This window comes from Plectrocnemia conspersa, unplaced genomic scaffold, assembly GCF_051122295.1.
Source record: "Plectrocnemia conspersa isolate PC_06_02 unplaced genomic scaffold, ASM5112229v1 ptg000003l, whole genome shotgun sequence".
NCBI classification, from domain to species: domain Eukaryota; kingdom Metazoa; phylum Arthropoda; class Insecta; order Trichoptera; family Polycentropodidae; genus Plectrocnemia; species Plectrocnemia conspersa.
The window spans coordinates 1,734,919-1,750,209 of NW_028277167.1; the positions used below are offsets into that span (position 1 = coordinate 1,734,919).

Consider the following 15,291-nt stretch of genomic DNA (forward strand, 5'->3'; position numbering starts at 1 on the left):
TTTGAATTTTTTCCACTAAAAGGGAATATTTGGCTATTCGGGGATTCCAAATTATAGATCCCGATTCAAGAATGCTACGAACTAAGGTGTCATAGAGGATGCGAATAACTGACGGATCGTCAAAGTGAAAGGCATTCCTCATAACAAAGCCGAGCATCTTGGAAGATTTATCACAGACGTCGTGTATGTGTAGAGAGAACCTCCATTTGCTCTCGAAAGTGATTCCGAGATCTTTAATGGAAGTTTCTCTAGTCAAAATGTTACCACCGAGATGGTAGAAATAAGCTGATGGCGAACGGGATCGAGAAAATGACACAGTATGGCACTTTCCGACACTAAAGGGCAGACGGTTAACGGAAGCCTATCTCCACAGAGAGTCTAAATCACTTTGTAGAGAGAAGGAGTCCGCAACAGATCGAATGCATTTATATAATTTTAAATCATCTGCGTACAGAAAAAAACTTGAATTTTTAATTGCTGTATTTATGTCATTAATAAATAACACAAAAAGCAGAGGTCCCAGATTGGATCCTTGAGGAACCCCCGAAGGGGTAAAATATTCCTTTGACAATCGGCCACCATAGGTTACAAACTGTCTACGATTGCTTAAATAACTCGAAAATAACCGAGTTAAATTATCTGAGCAACCGAGGTTCGACAATTTTTTTAATAATAACGTATGACAAACTTTGTCAAAGGCTTTCTCAAAATCTGTATACACGACGTCTACTTGAATTCCGGCATCGAGAGAAGTTGTCACCGTTTTGGTGAACGACAGAAGATTAGTAACAGTGGAACGGGCAGGACGAAACCCGTGCTGTTGGTCTAATAAAACTTGCTGAAAGTGATTGTAAAGATATTTATGAATAATTATTTCAAATAATTTAGCAGGAGCTGACAACACTGCTACTGGTCTATAATTCTTTATATATAATTTGTCACCTTTTTTATGAATAGGGGTGACTTTTGTGCATTTCCATAGATCAGGAAATGATGATGTTTTGAGAATCAGATCATAAATACATTTTAGAGGAGCAGCGAGACTTACTTCGCAACCCTTCAAAATAAAATCGGGAATTAAATCAGGTTTAGAAGAACGCCCTGTCTTTAATTTATTAAATCCGTATTTAAGATCTGAGTGCTCAGTTTCGCTGATGGTCAGTACTGAAGACCAAGAACATGAAGAAGGAAGCGACTGAGCAGAAGGAATAATGAAGTATTATTTTTATTTATATCAGGTATTTTAATGACAGCGCAATATATTATTTTGATACTTTTTCCTTATCGAGAGCAGGTTTTTATACACGTGTTATGAATGCGATATAATTGAGTGCGATTAATTCGCACATAAATTAATAAATAATTACTTCATCTTATCATATAGATATTAAACATAATAAAATAACTATAGAAACCCAGAGGTTTGAATATTGATTCATCTTACACTGAATCGTTACACTTTTACGCTGGCGTATAAATAGTATTTTGGCGTATAAATTATATTCTTACAATGTTCTTTTCTATACTTTTTACATAGAAAAACACAAAGATCTTACGCACAGTTTTAACGCATTTGTACGATATTATACATACTGTTAAGATTACCTTTAGCGAGGTCAATCCATCTGTTGATAATAAGTGCAACCTGTTTACACTTAAAAAATCTAGTAATAGACGGACAAGGATCCGATCATTTACACAATAATTGGTCATAGTAGCTACAAGTGGGCGAGCACTAAGCTTTCCTCAAATTACCAGAGACTCGCTCCTGATAATATTATTATTAGGTTTATCCGAAAACTCACTGAGTTTGTACGAGCTTAAAAGAAGATAAGACGCTTACTAAAATATCGAGAAAACAGCCGCTTCCCTCTCCAAGTCAACCATAGTCCACACCCGTGAGCTGGACATTTGATTTTTTATTTGATACATATATATATATATTGAATATCTAAGCAGTTTTTGATCAAAAGAGTTTAACCCGATTCTTCTAAGCATCGATTCTGCAACAACATATTAAAAAATGATTATTTCTGTCACTGACTTTCTGACCATCCTGTAGAGGTATTAAATATTTATAAACACTTTTCAAAACCAGTTCGTTTATAGTTCTTGTTGCACTTGCTCGCCACGATGACGCATGGCGCGTGACCCTAAGCAACAGTCAGTCGCTCTTCTGCTCTCGGATTTCTTGTATTTTTTCGATTTAACATTTGTATTATTAATCTAGTCTTAAAAAGTGCCAAGCGAATATATAAATAATATATCCAGCATCGTTAATTAGGACGAAAATTCAAGACAAAAATGTCTCGAGCAGGTTAGTTTACTAGTAGATAATACAGTGCGCGTCTTTAAGACATACTAAATTGTTTTCAGTGATTTTCACTAACAACATAACCTACAATAACTGCTCTCACACAAATAAACATAAAAGCGATTACTTATGTTTTTTTCAATTTTTTCAAGTATGAAATAAGTAAATTTAAAAATGTATTGTGGTTTCCTGTTGGCAATTCTGGAGCGAAAATATTGCAGTTTAATGCATAAGAGGGAAGCATAAGAAATATATTTAAATATATGAAAACTAAGGAAACGAGTGTTGAAAAATCATATGTCGCAACAAAGAAACCCAAAAAGTTATTGGTTGCACTTTGACATACAAAATCATGGATTTTCATTACAGACAAGTAGGGATTCCAATCCCGGGCCAAAATTTTGATCCCGGGATTTCGGTATTGCAATTAGTCGATCCCGGGATCCCGGGACCAGTCCCGGGATAATTTTCATGTTATTTTATCGATTAAAATAATTTAAAATGAATAATACAATATTTTTTTACATCCGTTTTTTATAACGTACAATGTATAAAGTACGTATAATTTTAGTCTTGGACTTAAAATAGAAAATAATATAATAAAAATAAAAAAGGGAAGGTCTTATTTATTTATTTGAGAAGATAAAAAATTAACTTTTGACAATGTATGTACATATGTATATTCATAGACATAATTAATGGAAAACATTATTTTGGAAAAAACTCACGAAGTAACATCAAAGCATCAAGCGTTTCATCATTTAGCCTTGATCTGATTTTGGTTCCTAAGCAGCCTGCAGCTGAAAAAGCACGTTCAGACTCACAGCCTCAAAGATTCACAGATGACACGTGCAACTCGCGCAAGTTTGTATACGAAATATAACGATTTTGTCAATAATAATTCGATTGTGCTTGATAAATCAATCAATCCAAAAAATTCGGGATTATGTTTTATAATCCCGGGACTCATCGGGTATTGAAAATCGTTCGGGATCCCGGGATCCCGGGATCCGGGATCCCGGGATTGGAATCCCTACAGACAAGTATTAGTGGGAAAAGGGTGGAAAATCCATTATACATATTATCATGAAACATAACAGAATTATAAGTATATAGATACTAAGACAGTCTGGATTTTTTTCTTATTAAAAGCATTCAAAGTAATTTCTTAAAAGGTTATAAAAAAAGCTGTCAAATATTTTTTTTGTAATGTTCATGTCTATTTAAATAAGAAATATACAAAATGCAGCTTGTTGTGGACTAGTCATATTTATTTTATTTACATTCTTCTTTTCTATTTTTATTTACGTATTTTATTTGTATTTATTTTCATGTTCATTATTTATAAGCTTTTAGTTATAAAAATATAATAATAAATTAATATAAATAGTAATAAACCAACAATATATTATGAGTTGTATGCGTTTTTTGTATACAACCGTCTTCCGAGTATGCCGTATGTACTTTTTCTAAATATGAACTAATATTTTTATTTTTTGTTAAGCGGCAAATCTTTGAGGATGCCGAAATGAAATGTGTCATAAAACTTATATTGCAAAACTTACTTTCGGAGTTAGGAATTTCCTGTCCTTTTTCAATACACCGCTCCAACTACCCACTTAAATGTGTTTCGCAAAAAAATTTGCATCTTGAGATATTTATTTCATATGGAGAAACAGTGACGTAGCTAGAGTATGTGCCATCCGGGGCAATCCTTGAAATTGCCCTCCCATACATTTTTTTGCAGTGTCATAAAATTAGCATTTCTTAAAATAATAAATTTATTATTGTTAAGCTCTTGTTATTCGTAGATTTAATTCCATCGCGAATATGCCGCCCCCAAGCAAGTGCCGCCCGGGGCGGCCCCCATAGCTACGCCACTATGGAGAAATCAAATATTTTATTGAAATTAAAATAACCAGGTATTCGTTAAAAATAACAGAATATTCGGTTATTTTCAAAACTCTAGTTTAATTATTTCGATTTCGTCCTCAAGATTATTAATTTTGGTTATTTAATTACGATACACTTTGTTACCGCAATATCAATATAAAAATATAGTAGTGTCAAAACTAATCAATTAATGTCATTTAAACGAATCACCTGCAAATATTTATGGAAATTTAAAGAATAAAAAAAAAAATTTAAAATAAAAAAATTCAATACATAATAGTAGTAAATATTTTTTCGGAGATATTTCAAATCATGATACTCATAATTTTCTGTCTTAAGAAATACATTAAGTCAAGTTTTCTCGATATATTGTGAAAAAATCAGAACGAATCAAAAATCCGGTATTCGCACACTTGCTAGCTTTGGTACCTCACGATAGTGAAGAGCCGACAGCGAGTTGTATAGATATATTGTATAAGGTTATATTTATTTTTATGCGCATATTCTTGCATAATAAATAAATAAGGTGATTTTGGCTTACCCTGTCAAACTTTGCGGTTTGTTTCATTAACATCACTACGACATGGTACTACTAACATAGCTTCATACGAATCGATAACAGTACACATTTATGAGCGGTCGATGTTAAGAAATGCAGGTTTTGTATTAGGTACGCGTTGGGTTAAATTTATATTTGTTATTATAATTTACATGAATATTATATTGGAATAAGGAATGTGCTCCATTAGCTTTGAATAATATACATATATATAAATAGTTTTGTAAAAATTCAATCGCACACAAAATTCCAATGCAAGTAATTATTTATATTCGCACTCACTTACAATCTGTGAATTGAATTGTTAAGCTGAATAATTACTACAGATGTTTCGTATTGTAAACAATCTATAAAACACTATTAGTATTAATATATTGTACAGAATATTTCAGTGGAATTGCATTCAAACCATTCTCTTAAATTGCGTAGCCGTGTGATGTGATGTCTACCTATACTTCTTCATCCGTTTTTTCTCTTGAATGATGGTTCAGTTTGTATTTTGGTCCTTAATTATATGGCCGAGATATTGAAGCTTTCATATTTTGATGTTTCACAGCACTTCATGTTCTTTTGCCGTACGTTGAGGGACATTAATATTCGTTTTTCTATTTACCCAATAAATTTTGTGTAAATATAATACTAACAGTTTTTTTGCAGATAATACGAATAAAATTTCAGTGAAACATTATAGTGATTAATTTTGTGTTGTTTATTTGTTTCAGTTACGTTTCTGTTTGTGTCCTTCGCCATAGGATTAACCCTTGTCAACTCTCAAGTCTTAAATTCAAGGGAAAAGGAAATTGTAGAAACTATTAATAAAGGAATAGAAACTTTCTCTATACAGCTACTACTGGTTAGTATATCAGATCAATCGATCAATTACTATATTTCTCTTATTGATTTATCTTTTTTTCTTACGTAGAGAACAGCACTGGACGTCGCAAAAAGAAACATCGTGATCAATCCTATATCAGTATGGTCTATGCTCTCTGTTCTCACAGAAGGAGCTCTGGGAAACACTTTAGGAGAATTACAGACTGTATTGAGGCATCCCAAGAATAAGTCGGATGTAATCAGAGATGGCTTCAAAATCATCGGCACGGCTTTTCTGATAAACTCTTCAACGGTTCAAATGGAGTTGACCAATTCGATATTTATAAACAATAAAAAATCTGTAAGTTTCGATCGAAGTGCGTTGATTTCTTTTAATGTATTAATAATTATTATATCAATATAATTTAAGATAAGACAGCAATATGAAGACTTAATTAAGAGATATTATTTAACTGAGTTACACAAAGTGAATTTTAAAGACACTAATATGGTTAATTATATAAACGATCGTATCAAAAAGGCAACGAGAGGGAAAATTACCAACATCGTCAATCGAGGTTTTTATAAATGATTATAACTAGTCGAAAATTTACTCATCATATTATACACCAACTCTTGTTAAGATCTTGATTTTTCTTTGTACCCCTCAAAGTTAATTTAATCATCAAATTTATAATACATGTTTCATTTAATCTGTAAAATATTTGTGGTATAGTTTTAAGCTCACTCAGAGATTTTGCTATTTTATCCTTTATGATCGCAAAACATTGTCCATTTTATTTGTGAATATAAAAAAAATTGCAAAAGAATTATGCACATGCACAAGTTAAGATGTTTGCCCTCAATTCTGGCGTAAAATTGCAAGGTGATACTACTAATTGGCGCATTGTATTATAGTTAGAATTCGCAGTATACTATATAAAGTAGAGAGAACTTTTACATTTGCTTGTATTTGACGTACTTTTTTTTTAGTTTTGGTTCTAATAATACTTTTTATTTTCTCCCGATGTTTTAGCTATACATTCATGATTTATTAACCGTTATATGACTAATAATGATTTCAATCAACTTTTATAAAAAAAAATTGGAGAACTTGACGTGCTTTTTTAGGTCTTTAAGGCACTTCTATAAACTTATGTTATGCTGCCATAAACATATATTACTTGTATCGATACATTGAAACAATTATGGGATTGTAATTCAGCGATTGCATTTAACGATTGCTTAACTTTAAAACAAATTTGTCTCCTTATTAACACATTGATATCATTGATCGCCATTTTGGAAATAGAATCTTTACCAATTTTTTTTTTAATATTTGCACAATTTCTTTTATTGTTTGAAAATTAATATGCGCACTACAAATGAGTGACTCCTATCTTTAAAAGTATTTTTTACTACAGCATATTGCTTCTTTGGCTCCCATACTTTTTAACATACAAATATACAAACATTTAAACAATGCGAAGTGGTATGTTACTAACATACTATTTCGCAACATCATAACATAATGTTAGGTTTATAAGTAATTTAATTTAATGGTTCTGTTTAGATGATTTGAAAAACGCAGAGATGATTGTCACCAACGCAGTTTTCTTCAAAGGGACTCTTCCATTCGACGCTTCTTTGACGAAAAGAGAACCTTTTTACGACGAAGATAGCAAAACAATAATAGGCTACGTTAACATGATGTATAAAAGGGCTGCTTTCACTTATGTCAACATGAAACAGTTTCAATCACAGGTCGTTGAATTGCCATACGGAGAGGTAATATAAAAGCTTTTTAAAATATATTTTAAAAGACTTGTGGAGCTGTAGTTCAGTGAATATTTCATCTTCGGGTGCTGCAGTTCCGCAGCTCTCTAAAAAATATTTAATAGCGACAATTCAAAATTTATTGTAAAAAACTTTTAATTCTTTTTCAACGCAAGCTTAGATAATAATTATTAAAATGTTTTTTTTTCTTCTCTCAACGTTTCTACGGAAAAATTATTCAGCATTCTCTGGAGAATAACTTTAAGATCTCGTTATTTTTTTTTTAATAAAATATAAGATGCCTTACAAGTTAATGAAAAATAATAATTAAAATCATTTCTTATGGGATATTTGGGACAGCTTGTACATATTTATATATCTTCTTAGTAACTATCAAGGGTATGTAATGATCATATTTTTTAATTTTTTAATAATCCAAATTATTACTGTGACTTCATAGTAAACAGTAAAGATGAGAATTTACTTAATTCAAGAAAAAATTTAGCTGGATCTTCTGACCTGACTTCACAATTTCTTTGAATTGAATTATTGATATTTCACTGCAAATCAATATTTTTAGGCATAATGATGGGTTTAAAAATATTTATTTGCAAAACTTTTATTTTTTGTGAAAAAATTTAGTAATTTATAAATACATTTTTATACTTATCAATCAAATCTTTTCATTATATTTCTTTAGTAATTGAACGCTGTAAAATAAGATTACTTTTAAATGCTTTTTTTAATTAACAAAACAATATACACTATAATAATATTTTATCTTTGTAGGAAAACAGGCTTTCTATGATCATAATGTTGCCTCATTACGGAATTAAACTAGAAGACTTTTACTCCAAATTCCAAAACTTCCATATAAAGGAAGTGTTTGAAGAAGTTAAGACTGCTCGTATGTACGAAGACGACGAAGTAGACGTATATTTACCAAGATTTTCCATCACTTCAGATATTGTCATGAATGAGATTTTGAACAATGTATGTATTTAATATATCATTTTTTATGCGAATCTGTTATTATATTCATTGTTTAATATACGTTTAGATTGGAATTTACGACGTGTTTGATCCAACTTATGCAGATCTTTCGTTAATGTCAAACAATCTATTCTTATCGCGTCTTATTCACAAGGGAAAGATAGAAGTGAACGAGGAAGGAACTGTGTCTCCTGCTGTTAAGGGTAAAATTAAAAATAAATCAAATTAATTTTTTTGTTTAAGATGAGTTACAATTTTTATTTATATTTTTAGAGGAAAAAATGTCTAATAAGAATACGACCATGTTTATGGCAAACAAACCCTTCGTTTATTTTATTATTGAGAAGTTGAATAACATAATTTTATTTAGTGGAGTTTATAAAGTGCCTTCGGAAGTTTAATGTATAAATTGTGTAATAAAATAATTAAATATGTGTTTGTATTTTTCATCATTTGTAATAATAAATATTTTATGTTATTTATTATTATTTAACAAAAACAACATTTTGTAATAAATATTTGACTCAATTTTTATTATTATTATTTTTTAGAAATAATTTTACTGAATAGAAAATCTAATCTTGTTGTTCAGTAATTCAATTTTTTAAGTATCAAAGTTTTTGTTGGCGTATCAAACAAAAAAAACAGTTATGCATAGCAAAACTCCATCACTAATAGTTCTTATGCAATTTGCACTTGCACCGTAAAAAATATTACAAATTTTGTATAGGCAATATATATTTTTGTTTTCACTTCGCCAGTGGTCCTTATCACAAATAATGCGCCAGCAAGTCATTTCTCTGTTTTATAACAGAATTACCACTGCAAAGTAGCGTAAGACTTGTACGGGATAAAGCAAATGTATTTCTTTATTTCATGCTTGTCTTACGCTGTTTAAACGTTGCGCATATTGGTTAAAAAAATTGACAGTAAAAATTCTACAATTTAAAACCAAGTTATTAAAAATATTGATTTAAATACTTTATATATAATAGCTGTAATTTAAAATTTACCTATACTGCTTCTATATACATTATAATACAAACCAAAAACATCGAGTTGTGAAACTTATCCTTTAAGGTTATGTTTCACAACTCGATGTTTTTGGTTGATAATGGAATGAGAGAGAGAGAATTTACATTTATATTTACATTAAATGCTTAGGAAATTAGTTGAGCTCATAGTCGCAATGACCTTATAATTATTATTGTACCTAACTCAAAGTGTGACTTCATTGTGACCTCACACAATTGTTCCAATTAAAAAAGACATACACAAACAATGTCAAATTGAGGTACTAATTTTTTTGGAAGTGATAATCAAGTGTCTCTAAATCCAAGGCCAGCATGTTATTTGTTTATTTTCTGACAAATAAAAACGCAAAAATATGTTTTTAAACTAGTTCAACTTACATTAAGAAATTATAATTCACCGTTTTCAGTGTTCCGTCAGTGAAATGGATACCTTCCATTCCGGTATATAAGAAGCACCCCTAGATCATATGACACTCTTTTTTTTACTTGTCTTTAAATTGATGATTGGTTATAACTGATTGTCTTGTCATTAAATTATTTGCTAAATACACAGTAATATCCAATCTTTTACTCAAAATCTGCATTATAATTTTTATAAATATATTAACCACTTTGTAGAAAGCCTCTCATACATTTTTGTAATCTGCCAATTCTCACGCGAATCGGCCTCTCATTATCTGATTACTATCGTTTTTATTAGATTATAGTAGTTGAAAACATCGTTACCAATTTTAGCGATTTATATACTTTTGACATCTATCAAAAGCTTCCAAAAAAGCATGCATATTTTCAAACATCTGGCACGTACCCACCCAGTCTATGCAGCGTTTGTAAAACATTAAAAATATTCGTACAAATTTAATTTTTTATGAAAATTAAATTGACAATTTGAGATTTTTCTCGAGAAATTCTCGAGAAATAGTTTTTAAGAAGAATTTCTACTTAAAACTAATATAGACATGAAAAAATATTAATCTGCAATGCTTTACCGTTACTTTAAAATTTGCTTTTGGTAAGTATATTTTTTTTAAATACAATAATTTTATTTTATATTTAATTGTCAAAAAAGGTTTTGCTTGTATGCGGGCCACTTATAATTCGATGGTGAGTCTTAATGTTTTGTTCTTTGATAACAACCTACAATTGTCTTTTATTATCGTACATAAATATATAATGAATGTTCATTGCGCTAAACGTTTTAGGGTGTTTCCAAAAACAAGTGGTCATTGTTCTCAACCGCATGATATAAAAAATTATATAATATATGTACATACTATATAGCAGTTATTTTAAACATTTTCCTTAATTTGACACATACATTATTTATAATAAAGTATGTCGCATGAAAAAGAAAATATCGTAAATTAAAAAACAGGTCCCTAAACAGTCGAAAAGCTCTTAGCCAAATTATTCTATTAAAGCACAAATCCCAGTGACAAAACTAGTCGGCGTGGGACATACAAAGGCGAATTTTTGTGTATCTGTCTTAGATCAAAAATATTAATCGCGAATACTATGCATTCCGTTGCTATTGAAATCGCCATTTGTACTATGCTTTAGCGGTCGACGAAAATTTTTTTTGTAATTGTCTGTCTTATCAAAAGAGGCGTGAAACAAAACTTGCTGTTGAGAGGAGCATGGAGTTAAGTTCACTGGAAGATCCACTTTAGAGTGCAAGGCATCAGAACTTTACGAGCTCTCCAACTTGGACTCACAAGAGTAAGTTGATCCGCCTCTAAACCATCAAAGATCGCAAAAGCCGCCGCTTCTCTCTTCGCATCTCCCGGTCCAGCTCGACGTCAGAAATCCAGAGTTCCCGTTTTAGAGACTGACCCACCCACAAAAAGGTACACGTATAACATACTAACTGTACATGACGAGATCTCAATTGGTGCACAAAAAATTAATATCAATCAAATATTTTTAAAAACAAATATAAACACCCCTGAATTTTTTTTTTTACATTTCTATCTTGGTTGCAGGATAGAAATTAATTATTATAAATAATATTACGATCGATCACCTAGGATGATTTATTCAAGTCAAGTTAGTTTGCTTTGCTGTTTATGTGTTTCAACAATAAAAATGCAAATAAAATCTATAAAAAGCATTACTTACTTTAATAAAATTTAATGCATCTTCGCTCGATGACGTGTTAATAATAATATTATAATTTGATTAATACACAAAAAAATATATTTAAAATATTTTATTTATTCTTTTTTTCGTAAAGTAACAGAAGAAGCGCTACATTATAATAATTTTATAATTAATGCCCAATAATGACCATAAACTTTCTATTCAATCGCTTCCATTTTCTTGTACTTGGCTTTCAGTACTGAACATCAAGAAATCTGTGCACTCTGATCTTAAAAACGGCTTTGAAAAATTCTTCTGGACTTGATTTGGTTCCAAATTTTATTTTAAAGGGTTGCAAAGTCAGTTCCGCTGCTCATCTAAAACATTTTTTCAATTCGATTCATAATACGTCATCATTTCTTAATCTTCTAAAATGCGCAAAAGTTGACCCTATTCATAAAATCTACACGTAAACGACATATACAAATAATATTATGAGGAACGTATTTCACTTTAATGATCCGTCGGTTATGACGGTATTTTGCAGCATTCTTGAATAGGGACCACAGAATAAAGAATATATAGAAGCGGCGCTCGCGGTAAAAAACAAACTCTGTCAAACAAACAAAAAATTACTAAAACAATGATTGGTAAAAAACCACGACACTAATATATAAATTACTTCATTGATATTTGATGGTTGTTCCACTAATATTTTCAATGGGTAAAAAACTATATAACAAATCGAACTAACCTTTTTATAATTAGTAGTATGGCTTAAACCGTACAATTATAAATAAATAAATGGTTCAAATAATGAACCCGACAGCGACATTTTTTAAATTTGAAGAAGAGCCTCTTTTGTTCGTTAGATTTGGTCCAGCCAAGCTGTTACCTTAAAATCGCCAAGATTTAACACAAACTACGAAACAACTTAACCACTGCACTATTTATATTTTATCCAAAACGTATTTATATTTTATCAACTGTAAAATTAATCTATAATTTTCGTAATTAGAACATAAAATAATACTGTTTTAAGCCTTTAAACGCCAGCGACTTTTTAGTGAGTCATCTGTTATTTTTCTTTACGGGTCAGTATCTCTTTTTATAAATAAATATAAAATGCTTGATTTACTGATAAATGAAGTTAGTGCAATAATCTTTATTAATTCAAAAAATATAATTTGTAAATAATTCGTTAACTTGTCTTAAAAAATATAATAATCAATAAATGACACACCGTTTAGTCGCTGGCGTTGAAGTGGTTAATAAAAAAAATAAGGAGTTGAAATATTGCATTTTTTAAAAACATTTTATTTAATAATTGTATTTTTTATATAGAAAAAATGTAATATTTAGTTGTTTGCTATTAAAACTATTTTATTGGGCTTTAATTGTAAATTAAATTTTATACATTGGCATAAACATTTTTTACTATATCACAGGATATATGCATATAATTATTAGTATTAATTTTTTTATGACTCTTTTAAAATAATTAAAAAATAACGAAATTTTAACATCCATTAAATATACTTAAAACAACTTTAAAATATTTTTCTATGTGTTTTTTTTATATTTTTAAGATAGCTATATTATTATTTCTAGCGTTTAGCGTTCGTAGAAATAAGTTTTTCCCAAGATTTCCTATTCACAATTCATTTCACTTGAATATATTCATACATACAATAGAACTTGTGAATATTTTTATAAATTTATACACAAAAGTGCCAGATTTTCAACGTCGTATGTAAATTGCTCTCATAAGAAAAAGCCTCACAATTTAAAAAATTTTCGAGGCATCTTGTAGGTACATACTTTTTTATACGAATCCGTTCATAAAGGGATTAAGGACACATTATTCGTATTTTTGATCGTCGTTTTCCTCGTTATCATGTATGAGGCGAATGCGATTTTTGACCCGGAAGACGAAACTGACCGCTGGCCCTTTTTATGGTATACGTGACTTACTTATAACAGGATTTTAATATAATAATAAGAAAATAAAGGTAAAATCCACATGTAAAAAATATGTATTATTTGTAACTGTAACATTAGTTTTTGTATAAGATCTATTAATTTCTTAGATTAAAAAAAATATTTATGTATATAATAAATAATTTCACTTAAAGCTTTGGAATATATTCATCAACTATTAAAGTAAAAATTGCTTAAAAGTCGCTTTAATATTAATAAAAAATGTATGTAATGAATCTTGGTGCAAAAATGTGTGATAACTATACTGTTTTATTATATTATATTTATAAGCCGACATTGCTTCGATTTTAAGTGAATTTAGGTAACACAAAGACTTATGACATTTTTAACAGACCTTGCTTAACTAACTTTTATTGAAAATAACCCAATTTGTGTATCATAAATTAACGACAATAATCTGACCACAATTGAGCTACAATTAAATCACAACGGAAACTAGTAAACCATAAAATAAAGTGATAAAACAAATAAAGGGTCAAGGATGTTCATGTTACCCTGAGTAGACAATTTTTAATTTATTTTGTTGCAAGTTTAGTGATTAATTACATTCAGATAATTTCTAACAAGTATATTATTTTGACAATGTTTTGAGACTTATATTATTTAACAAAAAAAAAATATATATGATACATACATTACTATGGAAATATATACATATATTTTGTGAATGACTTTTCGCAAATTTCTTAAATCGTGTGTCCCAAATACGTGACGTGCTTACATATGAGATAAATTTACATACATACATACAACACATCACCTTTAAATATTGACACTTTTATCTATATTTTATATAAAAAAATTGTTTCAGGAAAAAGAGCATATTATGACTGATTTTTTTAATGCAAATACAGCCTAATTATTTCAATAGTAACTGTTATCGTACAAATATTATGTATACGTCAACGCATTCAAAGAAAAAATATGTATTTATGTATTATTATACATTAAAATGGATTTACCCAGAGCATTGTATATTTTTGTGTCCAGTGGGACTTTCCAAAAAAAGTCAGGTAACGTATACTGTAGATCCTGTATACGATCAAAATAAAATACGACAAAGCAAAGTCACGATTTGGATAAGGCTTTGAGTTTGTTTAAAAATACCCTTGACCTTTTTATGGCTTCAAAAATAAAATATAGTATATACATGTATAAAACAATGACATAAAAATAATATGTTCCTGGAAAAATATCTATATTTAATTTGTTTTGGTTTTAAAAAAAATATACGATGCAAAGCACATATTAAATTTATTTAAAGTAAATTTAAGTACAAAATTATAATAAGGTAATTTAAAAGATTTTGATATTGTATTGATATTATTGAAAAAATACCATAAAGATTCGATAATCTTATTTACATTTACATAAATTTATTCGTTGTTTTTAAATCTGATATTTTGCGAACATCTGTATATTTTTTGTAATATCTATTGTTCCTTACAATAAGAAAAAAATTGCTTTCTCCAAAAAATAATAAATTAAGCTTTGCACCACATTAAATTTAATTCACTAAATATATAACATATACTAAGCATTTCAGATGAACCTTCTAGTTTTATGCGAATCATTCAAAGAATACGCAACTATACATTATAAATTTATTAATTAGAAAATTCAATGTCAGGTTAACTGATTCACGATAATTTAAATTAGCATTTGATCTTCAATGAATTCACGAGTCTTTAGAACTACTGATACTAAGAAATAATTAATTATAATATGAAAAGAGATACATGCAATAAAAATACCCATATCTTCAGTGACACATACAAAAATAAGTCACTTTTTGGGAATTTATCTTCAATGAAAATGCTGTCTTTTTG

The 15,291-nt window shown here is 29.2% G+C and overlaps 1 protein-coding gene across 1 annotated transcript; it reads left to right on the top strand.

Annotated features, from left to right (window-relative positions):
* Positions 1 to 2,104: 2,104 nt before the first annotated feature.
* On the top strand, positions 2,105 to 8,876 carry LOC148236316 (serine protease inhibitor 77Ba-like). Its single transcript, XM_088182230.1, has 9 exons — positions 2,105 to 2,163; positions 2,231 to 2,317; positions 5,489 to 5,619; positions 5,689 to 5,940; positions 6,010 to 6,157; positions 7,153 to 7,367; positions 8,145 to 8,348; positions 8,416 to 8,551; positions 8,622 to 8,876. The coding sequence occupies exons 2-9, from the start codon at positions 2,305 to 2,307 to the stop codon at positions 8,747 to 8,749; spliced, it is 1,227 nt and encodes a 408-aa protein (XP_088038356.1). The 5' UTR covers positions 2,105 to 2,163; positions 2,231 to 2,304; the 3' UTR covers positions 8,750 to 8,876.
* The last annotated feature ends 6,415 nt before the right edge of the window (positions 8,877 to 15,291 follow it).